The sequence below is a fragment of the Desmodus rotundus genome, chromosome 2 (genome assembly GCF_022682495.2).
Source record: "Desmodus rotundus isolate HL8 chromosome 2, HLdesRot8A.1, whole genome shotgun sequence".
NCBI lineage: Eukaryota > Metazoa > Chordata > Mammalia > Chiroptera > Phyllostomidae > Desmodus > Desmodus rotundus.
Window position 1 is genome coordinate 39398008 of NC_071388.1, and position 23788 is coordinate 39421795.

Genomic DNA, 23788 nt, shown 5'->3' on the forward strand with positions numbered 1-23788 from the left:
AATCATGTCTTTTTTAAAGAGTATTTTTAAAAAATGTGATGTATAATGTGTATTTGAAACTGATGCATAGCTTCACGCATGCTTTGAGGGATAGCTCTGTTAATTCTCCTTGAAAAGAATTACTGAAACATAAACCCACAGAGGACATTTGTCCCAAGGAGTTTGAACTTAATGCTGTCTTAGCCTTGTGTACTCTGTTTCATAGGTATTGTGAAATCCCCCCTTGCTGGAGACTTTATTACTATGCAATGCAGAGAACTCTTCCAGGAGATGAATATAGACCTTATTCCTCCATATATGATTGCATCAAAAGTAAGTGATGACTACTGAATTTTTTGTTTATATATATATATATTTGAAGATTTTATTTATTTATAGGGAGGGAAAGGGAGGGAGATTGAGAGGGAAAGAAACATCAATGTGTGGTTGTCTCTCGCATGCCCCCTACTGGGGACCTGGCCTGCAACCCAGGCATGTGCCCTGACCTGGAATCAAACCGGCGACCCTTTGGTTCACAGGCCGGCACTGTACTCAACCCACTGAGCCACACCAGCCAGGCCTGTTACATTTTTACTATAATTTTTTTTTTATATTTTCCCTGAATTTTCTTTTTGGAATTTATCTGTACCTCTTCACCTCATATTGTGAGCTCTGTTATCCTAGCTTATGCTCTTGGTACTCAGGAACCTGTGCGTGAAGGGTCTTCAGCAAACTGGAAAAAAAAAGAGAAGTTGCCGCAGGTTACAAGATCTTGGCACAATTATATGTGTAACGTAAGTAACCATTATCCTCTTTATGAAAGAGCTATATAGTCTGTAAGTCTTAGAATACAATATGACCATAGTTTTCAAACTTTACATTTTTAATGATATTCTACAAACAGAATTAATAGCTTTAGGGGGCGGTTGGTTGCATTTCATACTTACCAAATACATATTAGGTTGGCCAAAAAGTTCATTTTCACCCATAACTTTATTGATATGGATATTTGAGTATGTTGGCTAGCTCCCACATGGTATAACATTGATTATTCTCAATCAGTGTCTTGATTGGATTGCTATCAATTTCATCTCGTCTACCTGACCCTGGAGCATTGTCCAGAGAGAAATCTCCAGCATGAAACTTCTCAAACCACTTTTAACATGTTCAATCAGTCACAGCACCTTCTTCCATACACTGCACAAATCTTTTTCTTTCAGTTGCATTTTTACCTTTCTTAAAATAATAAGCATAATATGCCAAAAATGTTGCATATTTTTCTTCCATCTTCAATATTAAAATGACTACACAAACATTCACCAATTTTAGTAAGTTTTTTTAAATGCATGCTGATAAGACAGGTTTCACAATTCAACCTAACAAAATTGTTTTGAATGAAGTTAAAGACAACTAAGCTCTACTAGAGTCATCTTACAGAAAAAACAGAACCAACTTTTTGCCCAATCCAGTATGTCAACAAACTATATATTCATGTGGATTACTGTGGTGAGACTTGGAAGAAACTTTGGTTTGAGGGGAAAAAAACAAGCATTATGCTATTCTAGATATTTTTTGGTGGAGAAAATGGTTTTCAAGTGTAGTAACCTGCTGATATGACTCAGTTATATTCTCTTTCCTACATTCAACCAGGTATGAAAAAAATTGTTACTGTTGATAGCAAGGAGCCAATGAGAGATTATTTTTAGTAAAACTCCATTTTTTTATTTTTAAATTTATTTTTAGAGTGAGGGGAAGGGAGGGAGAAAGAGGGAGAAAAACATTGATGTATGAGAGAAACATTGATTGGTTGCCTCTGGTACACCTCCAACTGGGTACTGGGCCCACTGGCTGGGAATCAAACCAGGGCCTTTTGGTTTGCAGGCAGATGCTCAATCCACTGAGTTATACCAGCCAGGGCACGTTCCTGAATATATGATTTCCTGGCTGATGGGGAGATGTTAGTAAAACAAACACTCACAGCACAGATACACATTTATTTCTCACAGTAAAAGGATATAAAAGCAGGATATATCTATTCTCTCTAAATGTTTTTATTCTTAAATACAGATAATTTTTGTGGGTGTTCAGTACAAGGAAGACTTGTAAAGATTGTTAGTAAACTTACCAGGATATTAGACAAGATACATCCTTTAAGCCAAGAGATCATTTGTATTTCAGAGAAAAATTTTAATTGTTTTACACTAATGCAGTCATTAAAAATTACATCAAATGCATGTATATGCATGATTTTACTATATTTAGCTAATGAAATCTTGCTTATAAGTCTCAGTATATTTTTATGGTATAAACAGTGTTTGAAACTGGTCTTGTTATGCAAGACTGTGGTATAAGGGTTCCCAGTTGTTTTTATCACGTCACTGTTCCACAACTGTTGTGAATTGACTGTTCTGAATTTTAGCTTCTAATTGAAATGCATACAATTGGGTTTCTTTAATACTCAAAAGTCCTTGCTGGATAGATTTACACCATTGAAAGAACTTAACCACCCAGGGTGAGTACTTAAGAAAAGTATTTTGGAGATAATGTTACAGAGGTATAGATTGCAAGGGTAAATCTCAATAACCTTGTTTCTTTAACTTTCTTGTTTTTATCCACAGTGTGTTATCCAGGATTTTCAAGCTTCAGTACTGCAAGTATCAGATTCAACTTACGATGAACAGTATGTTTTCTTATTTTGTTTACAAGATATAATTTAATAGGTCATAAAAACCTTCCTACTAATCTTTTAGAAAACTGTATACTTCCTAAATGAGGAAAGGAATTGATTTAGGTAAAAAAAAAAAAAAAAAAAAAAAAATCAGAATATGCTTAACTGGTCAAAAGGTAAAAAGTTATGTCAAGCAAATGGAATAACATTTGAAAAGAATATAGTTATTCTCACTCTGCTTTCATGTACATTGATTCCTTAGTATATAATTTTTGAAGAGGATTGTTTTTGTCTTTTTTTAGAAAAGATTTTTATTGTTTAGTTACAGTTGTCCCCATTTTTCCCTCATTACTCTCCCCTGTCCTGCCCACCACTCCTCTCCCACATTCAAAACTCCTTCCCTGCCTCCCCCCTTGTCTTTGTCCATGGGTCCTTTGTTCTTATTTTTCAACTTGACCCTTCTCCTTCTTTCCCCATTATGCCCCTCCCTCTCCAGTCACTGTCAGCTTTTTATTTCTTTTTTCTTTTTAGAACTTTTTAAAAATATTTATTTTTAGATAGAGGGGAAGGGAGGGAGAAAGAGAGGGAGAGACACATCAATGTGTGGTTGCCTCTCACACGCCCCCTATTAGGGACTTGGTCCACAACCCAGGCATCCTGACTGGGGATCCAACTGGCAACCCTTTGGTTTGCAGGCTGATGCTCAATCCATTGAGCCACACCAGCCAGGGCTCAGTTTGTTCTGTATTTCCACATCTCCGGTTCTATTTTGCTTGCTTGTTTGTTTTGTTGATTAGGTTCCACTTATAGGTGAGATCATACGGTATTTGTCTTTCATGTTTTTATCTTTTCTTTAATAAAGTCTAATGTTTTCAGAGTAGCTGCGCAGATGCCAACAGTTCATTATGAATTCCCCAATGGCTACAACTGTGATTTTGGAGCAGAGCGGTTAAAGATTCCGGAAGGATTATTTGACCCTTCCAATGTAAAGGTATGAAAGTTTATTTCATAATTAGCCTGGCTTTTCCTGTATACCTAGAGATCTTGTATAATTATAAAACCTAGATAATACTGAACATTTTCAGACGCGCTCTGTTGTTTGAAGTTCTCTGTGTCACCACTCATGGTGCTTTGTTGCAGGGATTATCAGGAAATACAATGCTGGGAGTCAGTCACGTCGTCACTACCAGTGTTGGAATGTGCGATATTGATATCAGACCCGTAAGTCCAGTCTCCTGTTTATTGTGTGAAGGTATATTTTAGGGCACCGAAATAACCCCAGATCATTATTTAAGTTGGCATCTTGGCTGTGGATTTTGAAGTCCATTTTATAACAGAAAATAGGAAAGTATGAAGTACTAGAGTAAAAAAATGTAAAACTCTAGTACAGTTATCCTTTTATTTTTTAATAGGGTGTGGTTTAAATTATGTCACTTTTATAAGGAATGTAGTTTAAATAATATCCTTAATTTGATAATGTTCTGCTTTTTCAAGTTTTAAACACTTACTCCATATTATAACACCATACTGATCACTAGATTGATTATTTCAAATTAAAACACTGGTTTTAGTTTGTAGCCAATATATTGCCTCTATTGTCTTTGAGTTAATTCTGTTGCTTACAGCAAATGCCAAGCGTGGATTTAGAAACCATGTTGTTAAAAAAGACTTTGGGTGCTATGAAAAAAATGTTCTTTGTTTCAGCTAGTCACCTAGCGGGCATGTGCTGTTTCTAGGACAATAGGGGTAAAAGTGTGGAATCTTTTAGTGCAAAGTCAAGGCCACTTTTGGGGAAAGGCAATTGAAGTACACTTACTATAAGAGAGTGATAGCTTTCTCTTTTTAGTGAAACTCTTTTAACTACGTTGATTGCAGAGGAGACTCTTTTGTATTCCATTTTCTTTCAAAAGTGAGATGATTTAGGCATTTAGAAAAAAATTTTGTAATAAGAATTTGCCCACGAAAAAAAGCAGGCTGACATCTAACTTTCTGATACATTCTTGCAGATTAGAGGTAAATGTCCGCCCTGTAAGTAGGAATTTATTTTTACCTGGAGAGACCTCAGCATGGGATGTTGTAAAGGTTCTCCATGTGGTTTGGAGCACACCCGTAGAAGAGAAAGATAGCAGTAATTTCCCGGGATTATCGTCAGACAGTGTGCTTTGCCCACCACAATCATTAAAGAATCACACTTCTACTTTTAAATACGAGAACTTCCAGAGGAGCATTTTAAGCTGAAGGCATTATAAAATACGCCTCTAATTAAATATTGGCAGCTATCTGCCAAAAAATTATGATGGATTTTAGAATAATTGCTTTAAATTAGTGGTCCTTAAACCTTAATGCATATTACCATCACCTGGAGAGTTGTAAACAACCAACTCAAAGCCCCATGCCCAGAGGTTTTACTGAACTGCCCCTGCCCCAGTCACTGGTGTTTTAAAACCTGACTAAGTGGGTGGAATGTGCAGCCAGTACCGGGGACCACGGGATTAAGTACTAGGTCTGTATAGAAGTATAACAACTTAAAAAGAAAGGGACATTGTAGTGGCAGACATGGTCTTATTTGGAGCTGTGTTTGAAAACTGTTGGAAACACTTGGAACTGCCTTACTTTTGTTTGCATCCGAGGGTCTCTATGGCAGTGTGATAGTGGCGGGAGGAAACACGCTCATACAGAGCTTCACTGACAGGCTGAATAGAGAGCTGTCTCAGAAAACGCCCCCGGTAAGTTTTGTGTGTTCTTTAGTGGTATTCTTCAGTTACAGGCATCCTGGCCACTGCTATAATTTTATAGAGAAGGCTTGTTTTTCAGTCAATTGATGATATTTTGTGTGCCTGGAACAGTATTATTTCAATAAAGTTAATATCCATTATTAACCAAATTTTCCTAGATGGTGTGTATTAGTTACTCTTGTTACTATTTGAATCTCATTTTGTTCATTGATTCTGTACTTAAGTATCTATAGTCTGCTAGGCACTGGAGATTTAAACATAGTCCCTGCCCACTAAGTGCTCAGCCTGCAAGAATGAATAGACATGGTAAAAATGATGACTGTAATGTGCTAAGTGGTTCAGTAGTCATGAACCAGGCGCTCTTGGGAACACTGAGGAGCAAGCATTTAACTCCCTGGGAGTATCAGAGGAAAGCTTGGGGAAGAAACTTTTTGAATAGGAGTTAAGTGGTTGGTAATTTATGAAGGAACTTCTAGGCGGAGGGAAACCCCACGTGCACAATAAGAAGGGAAGAAGATCTATTCCAGTATCTCAAAGTAGTCAGCTTGTCATCCATGCAGAAGGGGGGAGAGTGATGTGATTTGTTAGATGGATGGTATGTTAGTTCCTAGATCTGTTGTATGGAAGTACCACAGAGCGGGTGGCTTACAACAACAGTAATGTATTCTCTCTCAGTTCTGGAAGCTAGAAGTCTGGTATTTTGTATAGCAGAGCCACGCTTTCTCTGAAAACTACAGAAGAGAATCCTTCCTTCACCCTCCCTGGCATCAAGGGTTTGCCACCGATCCTTGTTGTTTCCGGGGTTGCAGCTACACTTCAGTGTCCATCTCTGACGTCATATAGGAATATCCCCTTGTGGGTCTGTCCTTTTCTTAAAAGAACACTAGTCATACTGCATTAAGGGTGCGCACTCCTCTAATATTTCTTAATTGCATTTGCATAGACCCTATTTCTAAATTAGATCACATTCACAGGTATCAAGGATTAGAACTCCAATTTATCTCTTTGGGGGACTCAGAACCCTTCACACATATGTAACCATGCCCTAAAAAGATTACTGTGTACCCTGACTGTGTGGCTCAGCTGTTTCGGCAAAGCGAAAGGTCACTGGTTCTGTTCCTGGTAGGGCACATGCCTAGGTGGTAGGTTTGGTCACTGCTGAGGCGTTTATAGAAGATAACCAATTGAAGTTTCTCACATCGATGTTTCTCTCCCTTCCTTTCTCCCTCCCTTCCCTTTTGTCAAAAAAAAAGAAATTAATAGTCACCTGAGGATTGGTTTTAATTGTTTCTATTTTATTAAATTATACTTTATTGATTATGCTATTATTGTTGTCCAGTTTTTCCCCCTAAGCCCCTTCCACCCAGCACTCCCAACTCTTTCAGGCAATCCGTACCCTCTTGTTCATGTCCATGGGTCATGTGTATAAGTTCTTTGGCTACTCCATTCCCTATACTGTACACTATGTGCCCGTAGTAATTGTGTAGCTGCCTATTTGTACTTCTTAATCCCCTCACCTCTTCCCCCTTTTTCCTCATATCCCCCTCAAAAGTTCCCTCCCATCTCGCAACTTTTTTATTAAATAAGTCCCTTTAACATTTCATATAATAATGGTTTGATGATAATGAACTCCTTTAGTTTTTTCTTGTCTGGGAAGCTCTGTATCTGACCGTCATATCTAAATGGTAGGTTTGCTGGGTAGAGCCATTCTGGCTGTAGGTCCCAGCTTTTCATCACTTTGAATATTTCTTTCCAATCCCTTCTAGCCTGCAAAGTTTCTTTGGAGAAATCAGCTCATAGTCTTATGGGAACTCCCCTGTAAGTAACTAACTGCTTTGCTCTTACTGCTTTTAAGATTCTTTCTCTTTAACCTTTGGCATTTTAATTATGATGAGTCTTGAAGTAGGCCTCTTTGTGTCCATCTTGTTTGGGACTCTCTGTGCTTCCTGGAATTGTATGTCTGTTTTCTTCACCAAGTTTGAAGAAATTTTCTTTCATTATTATTTTCAAATAGGTCCAATTTCTTGCTCTTTCTCTTCTCCCTCTTGCTCTGCTATCATGTGAATGTTGAAATGCTTGAAGTGGTCCCAGAGGCTCCTTACAGTATCCCCGTGTTTTTGTATTTTTTCGTGTTCTTGTTCTGATTGGTTGTTTTTTGCTTCCTTATGTTCCAAATCATTGATTTGATTCTTGGCTTCATGAACTCCACTGTTGGTTCCCTGTAAATTTTTTTTTATTTCAATTAGTGTATCCTTCATTTCTGATTATATCTTTTTCATGCTGTTCAGGTTCTCACTAAGTTCACTGAGCATCCATATAACCAGTATTTTGAACTCTGCACCTAATACATTATCTCCATTTAGTTTAGTTTTTTTTCTGGAGTTTTTTTTGTCTCCTCATTTGGTAGTCTTCCTGTGTTTGTTTCTATGTATTAGGTAGAGCTGCTGTGACTCCCTGTCTTGGTTGCATAGCCTGATGTAGTAGTTACCCTGTAGTAGTTATCCTGTGGGGTCTAATGGCACAGCCTCCCCTATCACCCAAGCTGGGTACTCAAGGTGCGCCCTTCATGTGGGCTGAGTACACCCTCCTATAGACGGACCTTGATTGCTGTTGGCAGGTCAGTAGGAGGGATTTACCTAGACCAGTCAGCTTCAAGGACTGGCTATGACCATAGAACCTCTGCCCTCCATGGAAAATCAGGTGTGCAGGGGCAGGGTGGTGGTGCTCCAACATGGTCTGTAGATATCCACTGAGTCTGTAGGCTCTGGAGTTTCCCGGGTGGTGCAGGCCAAGGTCAGCTCCCACCTATGTTCGGCTCAGGGCCACCCTTCCTGAGCTATAAAGCAATTTGTGCTGGGCTTGGAAGTTGTACGTGAAGCCAAGCTGTGAACCTAGGCTGGGTGCTGCTAGTGCCAGGCCTAGAGCCACTTAGCAAGAGGTACAAGGGCTGGGGGCTCAGTGAGTCCAGCTGTTTGTTTGAGAGGATTTAGGAAATTGTGAAGCATGAGCCAAGACCAGCCATTCATATGGAAAAAACCAGTGTTAACAGCTTGGGTTGGCCCGCAGGTTGGGTGGACGGAGCCTCAGGGATCTCTAGGGCAGGGCAAACAGTGTTAGCCAGGTTGATGGAATCTCAAATGGCACCCACCTGCAGGCTCTGTGGTTCTGTGGGGAAGCTACAGAAGAGGGACAATGGTCCCTGTCTGCCTTTCTGTCTGGGAGAAAGCTGTCCCCCAGCTCTTGCCTTGATGGCTTCAGTTCCTGTGTGCTTCGGGTACCTTTCAAGCTGCTACCCTGGTCATAGAGCTCAGAGGGAATGAGTCTGAGTAAGTCTGTGTGTGAGTTCATTAAGAGGAACTGCTTGAGACTCTAGCAGTTTCTTCCACCAACTCAATTCCCACTGGTTTTTGCAGCCAGAGGTTATGGGGACTTATCTTCCTGGCACTGGAACCCTGGGCTCGGTGGCCTGGTGTGGGGCTGGGACTCTCCACTCCCAAGTATCCTTCCTGAATTTTTACCCATCACATATGGATATGGTACAAGCCCATTCCACATCTTCGCCCCTCCTACCAGTCTGGATGGATGTGGTTTCTTTAATTCTGAAGTTGTTGAACTTCCATTAAACGGGATTTCTGATGGCTCTGAGTGATAGTTTTTCTATAGTTTAGTTGTAATTTTGCTGTGATTATGTGAAGAGGCAAACCATGTTTACCTGTGCCGCCATCTTGACCAGAAGTCCAGTGTAATAAAATCTTAATTGATTTTAGAGAGAGTGAGAAAGGGAGAGAGAGAGAAACATTGATTCATTGCCTCCTGAATGCTCCCAGACTAGAGATCAAACCCTCAATCTAGGCACGTGCCCAAGCAGGAATTGAACCTGCAAATTTTGGTGTAAGGAACAATGCTCCAACCAACCGAGCCACCTGGCCAGGGAAAAAGATATGTATTTTTTAAGTATAAAAAGATCACTGATCATTGTGTGCACTGGGATAACGTTTAAAAGAATAGAAGAGCCTGGTTTGGGGAGAAGGTAGTTTACATCGTTCATTGATAACACAGCAGTCTAACCTTTAGATTTTTGAACTTCTATCACATAGTTTCTTGTAAGTTATTCTAAACTAATGTTGTTTTAAAAAAACTTATTAGGTGTTGCATAGACTCTAACAGTATTTGTATATTTCATAGTATTTTGGTTTCTTACCTAAAGAAGTATTTTACATGTGCCAAATTTTTGTATTGTGTTATTTAAGTGTTGATAGAGGCACAAAATTGACTCCCGCCCCTATTTACACCATTCTTGGAGGTACAGTCTGATTATAGATATAATCATTATTTTTCACAAAGTCCCAGAATAGTGCTTTTAGACGTGGGCTATCCAGAGCAATTAGATACTATTCTTATTCATTAGGAGGCAATTAAAGATTAATGAAATAAAAGGGGAAAATTCCATTTTAATAGGTATCAACCTGTTCCCCACCTACAAAAACCATTTTCATCCCTCCTGTCCCCAGCAACCCCCACCATACGATATAGTTCACCCTGCCACACATTTATTTCACTGTAAAAACAGACTCACACGATGTGTTCATATTTAGAATAATAAAAGTATCAACAATTTGAGACCTATCCCCAGGAGCAATTTTCTAGGTCCAGGGAAAAAACCTCTTGATGCAGGAAATGAGAGGGACAGCACTGAGGCCAAAAACAATGTTTATCAAGAGACTGTGACTACAAAACAGGAATTGTAATCAGGAGGGAAGGCAGTATGAATAAAAACTTACCTGGTTCTGATGTCTGCACGTTGTTTTCTAAGTGGGAGACAGTAGACAGTGGGAGGTGTGGAGGAGTAAACTATGATAGGGAGGGACAGGATAGCATGAAGCCCAAAAAGGCCGTGGAGAGAAGATTGAGGAGGACTACTGAAGGGGGCTGCAGGTTGGGATAATTGTTGGAAGAAGTGAAGTAATGTATGATGCACCTAGCACTGTACCTGATTTATATATAGTAGTGTTAATTATGTCTGCCGTTGGTTATAGGATATGAAAGGTAAATGCCATACTCTTTACCATGCGGTTGTCTAAGGTTTATATAATTTATTTTCTTATTAAATGTTACACATTAAAAGCCATAGTTAAAGCACTTTGTAATAATCTTTCTATGCAGTGCTCTCATCTATGTGTACTATAAGCCTAGCTTTTACAAAAAAAACCATGTATAGTCAGTGTTTCAACCAGTCGTTCAGAAGTCCTCCGAGCTGAATTTCCTAATGTGAGTTACCTGTTGTAATGTGAGTTATCTGTTGTAACTAATAATACTTACTGGTCCCTCTCAATTTTAGAGCATGCGGTTGAAACTGATTGCAAATAATACGACAGTGGAACGGAGGTTCAGTTCATGGATTGGTGGCTCCATTCTAGCTTCTCTGGTGCGTAGAGAAAGTACTTTGAGAAATCATTAACAATTCCTACTGAATGATTTCACCTAAATGTACCACTGAAAATACTAACTCTAGTAAAAAGGCTAAAAACGACGGTAATACACCATGTACCTTTGCATTTTATAACTATCCAGTGAGTGGAAGACCTAATAGAACCAGTTTTACATGTTCTAATCCAACAAAATGCTTTGTTGCCTTATTAGTGGATATTTGTCAGCCTAAGTTCAAGTTTCCACTCTCAGGCAGGTGGGAATCTATTAACTTATTCATGCCCCTTCCAATAATACCCTCATTGGCACTGGTCAGGACTTAGTGCAGCATATTTAAAATGAAACATTCCTTCTCAGGTTCTAGGTGTGCCCTGGCCTGTTGGTGAGGTAGAGGAAGTCAGGAATTGGTTCTTGGGGCAAATGGTGTAGTCATGGGTTTTCATGTTGCTCAGACTGGCTCCTGCCTTGAATCAGAAGAAAAAGTCCTTGTACTCCTCTGCACCCTATATTGGAGAATGTTCCCTTCTCCTCAGAGCAACCGAAGTAAATGTCACCAAGTACTTACACTATACATCTTAAGCAATTAAATGTTTGGAACTGACCGTGTATGTATTTCTTACCTATTTCCAATGTTTTTGCAGATCTTTTTTTTTTTTTTTTAAAGATTTGATTTATGTTTAGAGAGAGGGGAAGAGAGGGAGAGAAACATCAGTTGGTTGCGTCTCGCGCACATACCCCACCCAGGGAGCAAGCCTACAACCCAGGCATGTGCCCCATGGTGACTTTTAGCTTTGTGGGATGGAGCCCAACCAACTGAGCCACATGAGTCAGTTCTTAGCAGATCTTTGATCAAAACAAGATACCATGTATGAATTTGTTTGAACACAGTTAATCATAGGGAATGGGTTATTCCTACTTACATGTTTTTTTATTAATGTAGCTCAGATTCCTTCCTCCTCTGGCCACTTTCCTCCTTTCTTTTCTATGTTTATTTGGTAAAGTGCTAGTGTAATACTGTATATGTACTTGCAAAATTTTATTCTAGTTCTGATGAGTACTTTTCAGTTCTAAATGTTAGCATTAATCAAGTCCTAGAATATCTCTTCAGTTCTGTACTAGGTCCAAGCCTTCCAACAGTTTATATTGCCACCTTAGATTGGCACCAAGCCCCATCATAGCTGAACCCTCCATCTTTCTTTCACAGCCTTTTTCTGTCCTCATGAAGGTGTAACAGGTATTTAATATCCTTTCTAACCCTCAGTAGTGCTGTGGGTGTTCCAGAGGAGAGCAGAAATAAGAAGAGAGTAATGGAATACTATTTGTGGGGAGGAGGTTTAAGAGTTCTTCAAAGATCAGGAATTGTGAAAATAAAGATATATAATTTTTCTTTTCATTTTATAGGGCACCTTTCAACAGATGTGGATTTCCAAACAAGAATATGAAGAAGGAGGGAAGCAGTGTGTAGAAAGGAAATGCCCTTGAAAAGTGTTCCCACTGCTCCACCTTCCTGTCTCCTTACGTTTCATAGCTTTAGTACACTCAGGAAAAAATGACCATCTTTTGTAGAATATTTATACATTTTGCATATTTCGATTTCCACTTAAATTTTTCAAGGTTTTAACTGGCTCTAAAAATTAAAATAAGTTGTGCTTTCCTTGGAATGCACTTATTCTTACTACAAGCATTTTATAATTTTGTATAAATGTCTATTTTTTCTAAATATTTTGCTTTCAGTCAAATGCTTTCCAACTCTGCTTAGTATATTAGTTACCAGTGGATTGGTAGAACTACCTTTTATTGACAAATAAAATTTATTGCCTATGCTTTTTACCTTTCGCTTGCAAATTTAAATAAAAGTTCCTAGTCATTAAGAAATATGTCTTTGGACTGTTGTTGTCTTGTGACTTGCTACTTTAAATACTAAGTGTATCTATCAGTATTTTCAGTGAAAGTACTCGCTATTTATTAACAGTAGTATCCATACCACCTAATATCCTATTATCAGTAGTAGTCAGAACGTTACCAGATTGCCTTTCCTATAGCAGTTAATACTACTTTCACACTCAGAGAAACAGGTGATATTGAAGTCTGCTTAGATGTCATCATTTATAAAATGGGAATTTAACCTGAACTTTATACCTGATTTTTAAAAATTTATTACAAGCATGACCACTTCCAAGTCAGCATGCCATATTAACACTTAAAATGGTTGGTAGTTGACTAGAAACACAATTTCTTTACAAAGCACTTCCCATATAGGTACATTCATAAACAGACTGTTTATTTAAGAAAAACAAAATGGTAAATTAAGACTTCTAACATCTTAAACAAAACTTGACTTCTCAGCTTCAGAAATATTGGAAACTTTTTCTGAAGATTTGCTTCTCTCTTGCTTGGATATAGGCTTGTTTCTCACATCTTAGTCTAGAATAATAAAATCATAACTGCAATTTGTATACAAAACTATTTATTTGTTATACAATATAATCAAAATATGTTGAAATCAATAACTTAAAGGCCTGAATCATGCCAGGCTCTGTATTAGGTGTGTCACGTATATTATTAAACTGAAATTATCACTGTAAATGTACAAGTCAAAGATAAATGTGAAATCAAAAGTATCTGTGTCACCTTGCACCAATTTTTTGTATTCCGACTGGAAAGATGGAACAGATCTTGTGAGCCTGTAAAAGAATGATCTATCTTTCTACTTTTATATCCCAGATAGAAGTGCTGGCAGAGGTTATTGTTCCTTTGATGAGTCCTCCCCCCCACAGAGCTGGCAGGTGGTCACCATATCTTCAACTCCATCAACCTGGTTCACACTATTTGCCTAGCCCTGGTATTTCCTGTGGCCCTGCCCCACCCAACTTTCTGGCCTACCCAAGCTGTTTCCTATGGCTTTTCCATAGGAATGGCCTGTCTTGGCTCATACTTCAGACTTTCCTAAAATCAAACAAGCAGCATCTGGCTTTGGCATGCCCTGTACCTCTTGCTAAGTGGCTCTGGCCCTGGCACTAGTAGCAGCTGGCTTTGGTTCACAGTAGTGCCTGGTCTGAGCACCTCCAACTCCAGCACATCATTCTGTAGCTTATGTCAGGTGACCCTGGACAAAACACAGGCAGTGGCTGACTTGGCCTGCACATCCCATGAGGCCCCAGGGCCAGCACACCCAGTGGACAGCTTCATACCCCTTGGAAGCACTGCCACACAACCATTTCCACATACTTGAGGGGCAGACTCTGTGGGTATCAAAGCCCTACTGAAGTAAGTCTTGCTCTGTGGGGAGGACCTTGGGCATAGCTGATCAGAGGTCAGTGGTTATAGCCAGTCCTTGCAGCTGATTGGCCTGGTTAAATCCCTCCCATTGACCTGCCAACACCAATCAAGGCTCTACTATAAGAGGAGGGTGTACACAGCCCACACAGAGGGAAAACCTCAAGGGCCCATCTTGAGTGAAAGGGGAGGCTGTGCCACTGCCCTATATAATACCTACTACCCCAAGCTTGGGAGATGTAGCAGCTCTGATACATAGAAACAAATACCAGGAGGCTGCTAAAATGAGGAAACAAAACATTCCAAATGAAAGAACAGAACAGAACTCCAGAATAAGAACTAAACAAAAGGGAGACAAGCAATCTACTAGATGGCGAATTCAAAACACTGATTATAAGGATGCTCAAAGCACTTAGTGAAAACATCAACAGCATAAAAAAGGGTAAGTCAGAAACAAACAATATACGAACTGAAATGAATAATCTACATAAAATCAACAGTAGAGAAGATGAAGCCAAAAATCAAATCAGCGATCTGGAATGTTAGGAAGCAGAAAAACACCAGAACAGTAAAAAGAGAAAAGACTAAAAAAATAGGATAGCATAAGAAGTCTCTGGGACAACTTCAAGAGTACCAATATTCACATTATAGGGGTACAGGAAGAAGAGAGAGAGCAAGAAATTGAAAACCTACTTGAAAAAATAATGACAGAAAACTTCCCCAACTTGAAGAAGGAAATACACATTCAAGTCCAGGAAGCACCGAGAGTCCCAAACAAGATGAACCCAAAGAGGCCCACCCCAAGACACATCATAATTAAAATACAAGTTTAAAAGTAGTAAGAGAAAAGCAGTTAGTTACCTAAGAGGGGGCTCACATAAGACTGTCATTTGATTTCTTAAGAGAAGCTTTGCAGGCCAGAATGGATTGGCAAGAAATATTCAAAGTGATGAAAAGCAAGGACCTACAGCCAAGATTACTCCACCCAGCAAAGCTACCATTTAGCCCTAGCCATATGGCTCAGTTGTTGGAACCTCATTCTGTACACCAAATGGTTGCAGGTTCAATTCCCGGTCAGGGCACATACTTAGGTTGAGAGTTTGATCCTGGTCAGGGCATGAATGGGAGACAACCAATCAATATTTCTCTCTCACATCAATGTTTCGCTCTCTCTAATCAATAAATGTAAAGAATTAGTAAATGCCCTCCAGTGAGCATTGAAAAAATAGATATTTACTGTATTCCATATTCACAAAACAATGTGATTCATCATATTAATAATACCAAGGATAAAAATCATATGATTATCTCAACAGATGCAGGAAAGCATTAGACAAAATCAATAGTCCATTTATGGTAAAAACTCTTAAAGTGGGTATAGAAAGAACTTACCTCAGCTTGACAAAGGCTATAAATGACAAGCCCACAGCTAACATCATACTCCATGGTGAAAAGCTAAAAGCTTTTCCTTTAAGATCAAGAACAAGACAAAGATGCTCGCTTTCTTTCTTTTTTTTAATATTTTTTAAAAATTTTTATTGTTATTCAATTACAGTTGTATGCCTTTTCTCCCCATCCCTCCACCCCACCCCAGAAAGATGCCCACTTTCATTGTTGTTATTCAATATAGTAATGGAAGTCATAGCCATAGCAATCACAATGAAAAGAATAAAAGGCACTCAAATTAGAAACCAAGAAGTAAAACTCAGTATTTGCAGATGACATACTATCCATAGAAAAACCCTAAAGAATCCACCAGAAGTTAATAGAATTAACAAAAGAATTCAGTAAAGTAGCAGAATACAAAATCAATATACAAAATCCCACCACAGTCCTATACACTAATAATGAAGAATCAGAAGGAGGAATTAAGAAAACAATCCTATCAACAGCTGCATTAAAAAGAATAAACGCCACCCTGACTGGTATGGCTTGATGCACTGGGCATCGTGCCACAAACTGAAAGTTCGCTGGTGTGATGTTGTTTCCCTGCATGAAATAAGTCCTCAAAAGCAAACATTTGCCCTTGTGGAAGAGGTGAAACAAAAAACAGCAGAAGCCCTGAAAAGCATCAAAATTGATGAATTCAAAAACTGTTTTGAGCAGTGGGGAAAAAGTCTCCATAGGTGTATTCCATCTAATGGAGAATACTTTGAAGGTGACTGAAGTTTAAACAAGTAAGAATATACAATTTTTTATAAATAAATTGTGGGGTTTTTAGGGTCCTCCCTCAAAAGTGAATAAGCTGGTATGTTCGATGAAACTTAGTTTATGGTCACTGAAATGTGAATTTCATATACTTTTTGCATGACACAAAATATGATTAAAAGTATTTTTTAAAACCATAAGAGAAATGGAAGTCATTCTTAGCTCACAGGCCATAGAAAAACAGAAAGCTTGTTGAATTTTGCTCTGGGCTGTCTTCTGTATTATCTCATTGGGTTAGTGGTGGTTTCCATGTAAATGGTCAGATATATGATGATTATACTGTCAGGTGAGTAGGAAAGTGTTTTTTCACTCATCTTGTCCCCCACCCTATCAATCACTTTCTGCCACACTGCTGGTACTAAGACTAATAGGAGCTTTGTTCAATTGTTCTTCAAGTCCCGGTACGTCTAGACTCAAGACAAATCCAGTTAAGAACTGTTATCAACTACAAGGATTTACAACAGATCTTGAGGGTCTTCTTCTTTTCTTTCACTTGTTTTTTTGTTGTTTGTTTCGAGGGCTTGAGTTGGACTTGTGTGACACAACTGGATTTTCAGAGATCAAGCTGCCTGCGATGCGGCCAAGCTAGATGTTGCAGTAATCAAGGGAAGAAACAATAGCGATGCAGACTGGGCTGGCAGAACGAGGGGACTAGGAAGAATAGACAGTTGGAATGTATTTAGGATCAGGTACTTGCTTGGATGAGGACTGATTACATTGTTCTATACCTGTCTCACATGAGAAAAGAGATTGATAACACTTTGAAAAATAATTTTTAAAGTGCTACCTAAATTTGATTGGGATAATACTTGATTTACTGATTCCCTTACCCCAACGTACAAAGGTGAGTTGAAAATGATTTTTGTGAGGAGGGGAAAAATAGTCTGCATTCCCTACACACCAAAGCCGGGAATCAAGCCTGGAAACATTTTCTCCCAATCTCCAGGCCGTTTCCAGAAGTTCACCTGGTTTTTGCGAATTCCCAAGCTTTCTCTGCGCCCAGCAGCAGTCCTCTAGGTTCCCCCCACCACTTTCCCTCCACCTACTCACGCTACCACCGCCGCAATCCCCCGCCTACTCGGATAGCTCCGACCCCTTCAGTTCCGAGGTCCAATTCCTTCCCTCCTTTTCTCGCTATTCCCTCGCCCCGCCCCGATGGCTGTCTTCCATTGGCTAACATGACAGTACCGCCGCAGGATGCCCCAGAACCCGGTTATGATTGGCTAAAGAATAGCCGGACCTCTCGTGATTGGCTGCAAGGAGAGGGCAGCAAGTGTGTCTGCGCACCGGGTACGGGGGCACCGCTTTGTTGCTTGAGGGGGTGACGGTGGAAGTTCGGGGGGGTCAGAGGCTACCGCTTGTCGGGACTAGCAGTCGCCGTTGTTGCCGTCACGTTGCCCGGTAGCCTTCAGCGTAGGAGCCACGCCCACAAGCAGCCATGAGCGGTGGCGTGTACGGGGGAGGTGAGTGAGCGCGCCGTTTCAGTGTGGGGTTTGTACCCGCCGCCCCCTGCCCGCCCTTCTCACCCCTCCCCTCCATGGCAGCCCCACTCCGGTCTCCCCAACACTGGCCTCCCGCCACCCCGCCCCGCGCTCTGTGGGCCCCGGGCGCCCACCCGGCGTGCTGAGCGCCTCTGGCTCCCGGAGTCGCTGCCGCCTGCGGCCCCTTGCAGCTTCGGCGCTAGAAGAGCGCGTTTGGGGAACGCGCGCCGGTGCCGCGGCGGGAGCGAAGCTCCCTCCAGCCCCGCCGCAGTGACCAGCTGCAGGGCCGCCTCTTTCCAGCGTCTCCAGACCTCGGCTGATCGGGGTGTGCGCGCGAGTTTAAACTTGGGAGTTCCCTGCGGTTTGCGAGCGTGGACGCAGGGTTTCCGCATCGTCCGGCAGATGGCACAGCGAGCGCGGGAGGTTGATGGGATGGCCAGTGGCCAGCGTGGCGGCCACTCGGGACCGGCACTCCCGTCCGCGCTCGGCGCTCGCGCTGCCGCGCACCCTTCAGCAACTCCCGCCTGTCTGCTGACCGTGGGTTCTCCAGATTACTCCTGCGTGGCGATGCTCGGGACTAATTCAGGAACGCCTGTAATTTGCGGACGCTTTCCTTGGGCAGGCTGCGGTGTGGAAGAAAGATACGGAGCCAGGGAGTTCCAGGGACCTGAGTTGTAACGCCAGCCTGTCCACTCCTCTGGCGCTTTGGCCTTGGGCAGCCGAGTTCACTTTCACCAACTCAGGCTCCTGGGCTGTGAAGTGATAGTTCCTAGTGTGGGGGCTCAGAGCCAGACACCCCGAGACGTGGCTCAGTAGTATGCGGCTTATTTCGAGCTAATTTTAGCTTCGGGCTCAAGAGAAACGTTTCCCTCTCCCTTTAACTACTCAGAAGAACTTGAATGAGGGACCTTGGCCACAATAAGAGATTGTCAGCAATAATCTCTTCTCGACCCACCTTTTTGGTTGGCACAGCAGACTTTTATTTACTATACACCTGCTCTTGTTGTCATCCTGCAATGACCCTTAAAAGCCCCCAGGGTACATTATCGCAGCCCCAGCTCAGAATGTCTGGCAGACCTAGACACACCCTTCCGTCTCTGAACCCCTGGTGCATGTGGGGGTCTCTGACTCTCGTGTCTGCAGGGTTCCCATACATATCCTTGTATTAAACTATTAAATTTTCTCCTGCTAATCTGTGTCCTGTCTACTTGATCATTAGACCAGCCCAAAGAACCGTTAGGGTGGGGGAAAGTTTGTTCCTCCCGCACACTGGCCAGTGGGGTGGTTGTGACGATTAAATGAGATAATGCTGCACTTGCTCTCAAAGTGTGGTCCTTGGAGCAACAGTTCAGCATCACCTGCCAGCTTTTGAGAAGTGCAGACTCTCAAGCCCCACTGTGGATCTGCTGAGTCAGAGCCTTCATTTTTGCAGGATACCTAAAGGGAACACAGGCGTGTGTGATTGTTCTGTGTTTCTGTTTGATGAATTGGAGAACAAGGAGCCAGAACCAAAGTGTTGCTCTTTCTAATTGTGTCTAGTAAGGATGCTGTCTCTGAAGAGGATGGCATTTTGTTGGCAGGGGATAAAAATAATGTTTTCAAAGTTGTTAGTTTCTTGAGAGTAGCTTGAGTCTCTTCGGAGGTGATACGCTGATCCTCACTCCCTCCTTCCCTGTTTACGTTCTTGGTTTTGATCTCTCAAATGTGAATGTCAGCAGTCTCCCATTTTACTTTGGAGAAAGCCAAGCAGATGGCTCTTCATGATTTACCTCTCCCCTGCCTGAAGATGCGGTCTTGACAGAAAAACTGGATCTGTGTGCCTTTGTGTCCTGGAGGCTGTTGACTCTATTTTGACCTTTAGGTTCACTGACCCAGGGATCTAGAGGCTGTCCATTGAGCATTTCCTTACAAGGAATCGATTAATATGAGTAAGGTAGAAATGGATACAGTAATGTCAACAGCTGACATTTATTGAGTGTATACTGTACCAAGACCTGTTCCAGATGCTTCTCATTCGTTGCATTTAATACCTTCCTAACTCAGTTAATCTATAACAGCCATAGGAGATGGTACTACTATCCCCATTTTACTGAAGAAAATGAGGTACAAAAAGCTTAAGTAACCAGCCCAGAGTTACATAACTTCCTAGTAAATGGGGAGCAAGAATCTCTGGGATGAAGAAAAGGCATTTCAGTAAAAACCTTTACTGTTCAAAAAAGAGGTTTTGATTGTTTTTCCATAAATCATTTTTCAAACATATAACCACATATTTGTGTATTTAGAATATTCAGAATAAACATCTTGTTTTTCATTTGCTGTTTTCATTTCACTTTTTATGCTTGTTTCACATAAAAAGTATTTTCAAAACCTCACAAAATTAAGTATATATGATTTTGTGTTTGAGCTATATAGTGGGTCACATTTTCCAAAGGGTTTGCTATGAAAAGCAACCAAACCTCCCACCTAAATTTTTTGTAATTAACCTATTAGAGTGTATTTTTAACTCATGTGCTTATAAAAAGGTCTTTGTAACTTAAATTTTAAGTCACAACCTCTTTTTTTTCAGTTATAACTTCTGACCAGATTAGACATTGATCTTTAGCTTTAGGCACAATGCATAATTTATCCAGATTTCTATACTCTAACTGGTTTCTGGGCCTACTCATTGTTCTCGCAGACATCTTTAATGGTACTTGCTCTACTTAAAACTCCTTAGCATAATAAAAATAAACAGTATACTACCAGCCAAAATTGTTAGTTTAATCACTTCTGCACTCCTAAGTCTCTGTCCTTTAAACTTTCCCAAAATCATCTTCCCCATGAGTTGGGTCACCTTTGTCCATACAAAAAAACAAAGAAAAACACATATACACACAAAAACCAGCATCTCTACCTCCACTTAAAGTCATTCCGTATCCTATTGGAATGTTTTAAGACCAGAAGATTGCCATCATTGCTTTATGCTTTGTCAGAGAAATCATCTCTCTTAAATTTGGAAGCCATTTTACTGTGAGGAAAAACATAAAAGTCTTCAAAAACATGGTTAACAGAAACATTTTTAGTGGAAAAGGGATCAGACCCTTGAGGGTTTTTAACCATTAGAATGCATCCTAGTTGTTAAATATCCAGACTTCCGAGATTTTGCTTTTGAGCCCTCTCCTTCCCTTTGCCACCCTCCTATTTCAGATTTCTTGGTGCTTGATTTTTACAAAACAAGGTACAGGAAAAATGGGAAACTAAGCAGGTACAAAATTCAAAGAATCAAGCGTCTTACTCAAAATTCAACTACGTCCAGGAGACCATACTAATTAAAACAGAAAAAAACACTGATGTGTTAGATTTTTTGGTTTAACAACAAAAAAAATTGAGTGCTTGCTATGTGCCTCTGACTTTAAGAAGCCGTCAATCTCTGCCCTGGCTGGTGTGGCTCAGTGGATTGAGTCCCAGCTTGTGAACCAAAGGTTCGATTCCCACTCAGGTCACATGCTTGGGTTACAGGCTAGGTTTCCAGTTGGGGGCATGCCAGAGGCAACCATACATTGATGTTTCTCTCCTCTCTTTCTCCCTCCCTTCCTCCTTCTCTGAAAATAAATAAAATCTTAAAAAAGAAAGCTGTCAGTCTTGTAGGTGAATTGGTCAAGTAGATAGACACCATATTTCATTTATTTTTTGTACATTTTCCCACCATACTTCAAGAGCGGAATATTTCTTTATATTGATGGTATGACAGAGTTTAATTGGCAGCATGTTTTTTTTCTTAGTGGTGCGTGAAATAATGGTGCATCTTATAGTTTCTAGCATCTTAAATTGGTAAGAAAAGGTAACTCATTCAGTGAAGTATGTTCACTAATGACAATATATAGAAGGTACAAAGGTAACAAACTTACCAACTCAGTGTGGGTAGTCAGGGAACTTTACAAGAAAGGTTACGTGTTTGATGGAAGAGGAGTGGAGAGGGACAGCATATGCGAAAGTTAGCTGAGTGAGCTGAGATTACATGGTGTCTTTAGGGACTACCTATTAGCAGTTATGCTAGTGTGTGAGGTGGGAGGTGAGACTGATTTGAATTTTATCTTGTAGATGATGAGAAACTACTGAATGAGTTTCCCCTTTTCATTGAAGGATTTTTGTTCAGTTATAATTTTGAAATATCACAGTGCAGCAGTTTAAAAGGAAGATTGAGAAGGTGAAGAGATAGAGTATAATACCTGTACTGAACTGTAGTAATTCCCTGGTGCAGTAAGAACTTGACTCAAAGCAGGGGCAATGGTATTAATAAGGAAGGAATTTGAGAAGTATTTAACAAATATTTGGCAGAAATTGACAAAGGGTAAGAAGTATGACAGTATTCATGATTCTGAAAAAATTCAGAGGTTTTTGTGATAAGCAATGCTTCTATGAGGTTAGGATGGAGAAGACAATGCTTCAGATATGTTGAATTTGAGGTATCCATGGGACATCAGGTGGAATTGATGTTAATATACAGTGAGAAGCTCATGACGTGGATCTAGATGAAGGTGAAGGCTTGAAAAAGGTTTGGTATTGGAATAATTAGTATTTAGGTAGAAGTTGAGACTGTAGGAGTGGAGCAGATTACCTGAGAAAGGGTAAATTAAGGAAAGGGCTCCTAACCCAGTTCCTATTCCCTAGGATTCCATGGATAGAATTAAATTTTATTGTAATTAGTTTATTTTATAATCTATTTTGAGACAGTCTAAGAAGGGATTCATAAGTTTCCTAAACTATCTGTATTGGTTTGCTAGGGATGCCATAACAAAATACCAAGACTGAGTGGCTTAAACAACAGAAAGTAATTTTCTTACAGTTCCGGAGGCTAGGAATCTGAGGTCAGGCTGTCTGCAGGGTTATAGTTTGGAGGTCTTTCTCCTTGACTTAAATGATTGTCTCTTTCCCTTTGCAAATGGTCTTTCCTCTGTAATTTCTGTGCCTTAATGTCCTCTTCATATAAGGATGGACACCAATCATATTGGATTAGAGCCCACCCTAATGACCTCATTTTAATTTAATCACACCTTGAAAGACCTTATATCCAATTATAGTCACATTCTGAGGTACCAGGGGTTAAGGCTTCATATGAATTCATATGAATTTTAGGTGGAACAAATCAGTCTAGAACATCGTCAAAGGGGTCCATGACACAGAAAATGTGAAGAGACTGTTGCCGAGTGAAAGATTGATCCTTGAGAAAAGGAGTTTACATTTTTGGCTAAGCAGGCCATTAATTAATATAGTTAGGATATTTCTTTACCAGGCATTCTGGTTAATCAGAGTGCTAAAGGTTACTAATACATGTTTGTTGGTAAACTATAATTACTACTTTTACTTGAATTTCCATGCTATGGTGAAAAAAATGCAGTGTTCTGCTTTTGTAGGCTCCTAGTTTCAGACAAAATTGTTGTGACCTGAGAATTGTATAGAGAAGGTTAATTACATTGGGAAATATAGCAATTTCCTTTCAAATTAAATAAAAATAGTTCAGTATTTTTACATGAAAAGGAGATCATTATTCTGTAAAGATACCTTCTCTAAACAGTGCATATCTTGCCCAGGCTGGTGTGGCTCAGTGGAGTGAGGACTGGCCTGTATACCAAAAGGTTGCAGGTTCGATTCCCAGTTGGTGCATGTGCCTGGGTTGTGGGTCAGGTCCCCAGTTGGGAGCATGTGAGAGGCAACCAATTAATGTATTTCCCTTACATAGATGTTTCTCTTCCTCTCTCTCCCTTCCTCTCTTTCTCAAAATAAATAAGTAAAATCTAAAAAAAATTTTAAAAATAAACAGTGAGTATCTGAAGTGTAGTAATTGATTTTCTTCATTCTAAATTTTATTTTAAAATGTTTTGATACTTGAACAACAATAAAAAAATAAAATAAAATTTTTGAAATAGCTCAACATACTAAAAAATAAAAATATATGTAAGTTTGTGATACTTCTGTACTTATTACTTAGATTAAATAGATGTAATTTTTGTCACATTTACCTCAGATATTTTAAG

General features: G+C 40.0%; 2 protein-coding genes across 5 annotated transcripts in view; both read left to right on the forward strand.

Annotated features, from left to right (window-relative positions):
- Positions 1–12686, forward strand: part of LOC112307698 (actin-like protein 6A) — a 28032-nt gene extending 15346 nt beyond the window's left edge. Inside the window, exons 7-14 of one of the 2 annotated variants that reach the window (XM_024563790.3) lie at positions 206–312; positions 684–773; positions 2598–2659; positions 3524–3638; positions 3788–3868; positions 5278–5373; positions 10721–10807; positions 12211–12686. In XM_024563790.3, the coding sequence (XP_024419558.2) occupies positions 206–312; positions 684–773; positions 2598–2659; positions 3524–3638; positions 3788–3868; positions 5278–5373; positions 10721–10807; positions 12211–12291 (719 nt within the window). In that variant the 3' untranslated portion in view covers positions 12292–12686. The remainder of the gene's footprint in view (positions 1–205; positions 313–683; positions 774–2597; positions 2660–3523; positions 3639–3787; positions 3869–5277; positions 5374–10720; positions 10808–12210) is intronic. The other variant, XM_045198276.2, reaches the window with a different exon arrangement.
- A 4871-nt stretch (positions 12687–17557) lies between these two features.
- The window catches only part of ACTL6A (actin like 6A), a 33278-nt gene continuing 27047 nt past the window's right edge, over positions 17558–23788 (forward strand). For all 3 annotated transcript variants that reach the window (XM_024563804.4, XM_045198287.3, XM_045198291.2), the window contains exon 1: positions 17558–17756. In XM_024563804.4, coding sequence (XP_024419572.1) covers positions 17732–17756 — 25 coding nt within the window. In that variant the 5' untranslated portion in view covers positions 17558–17731. The remainder of the gene's footprint in view (positions 17757–23788) is intronic.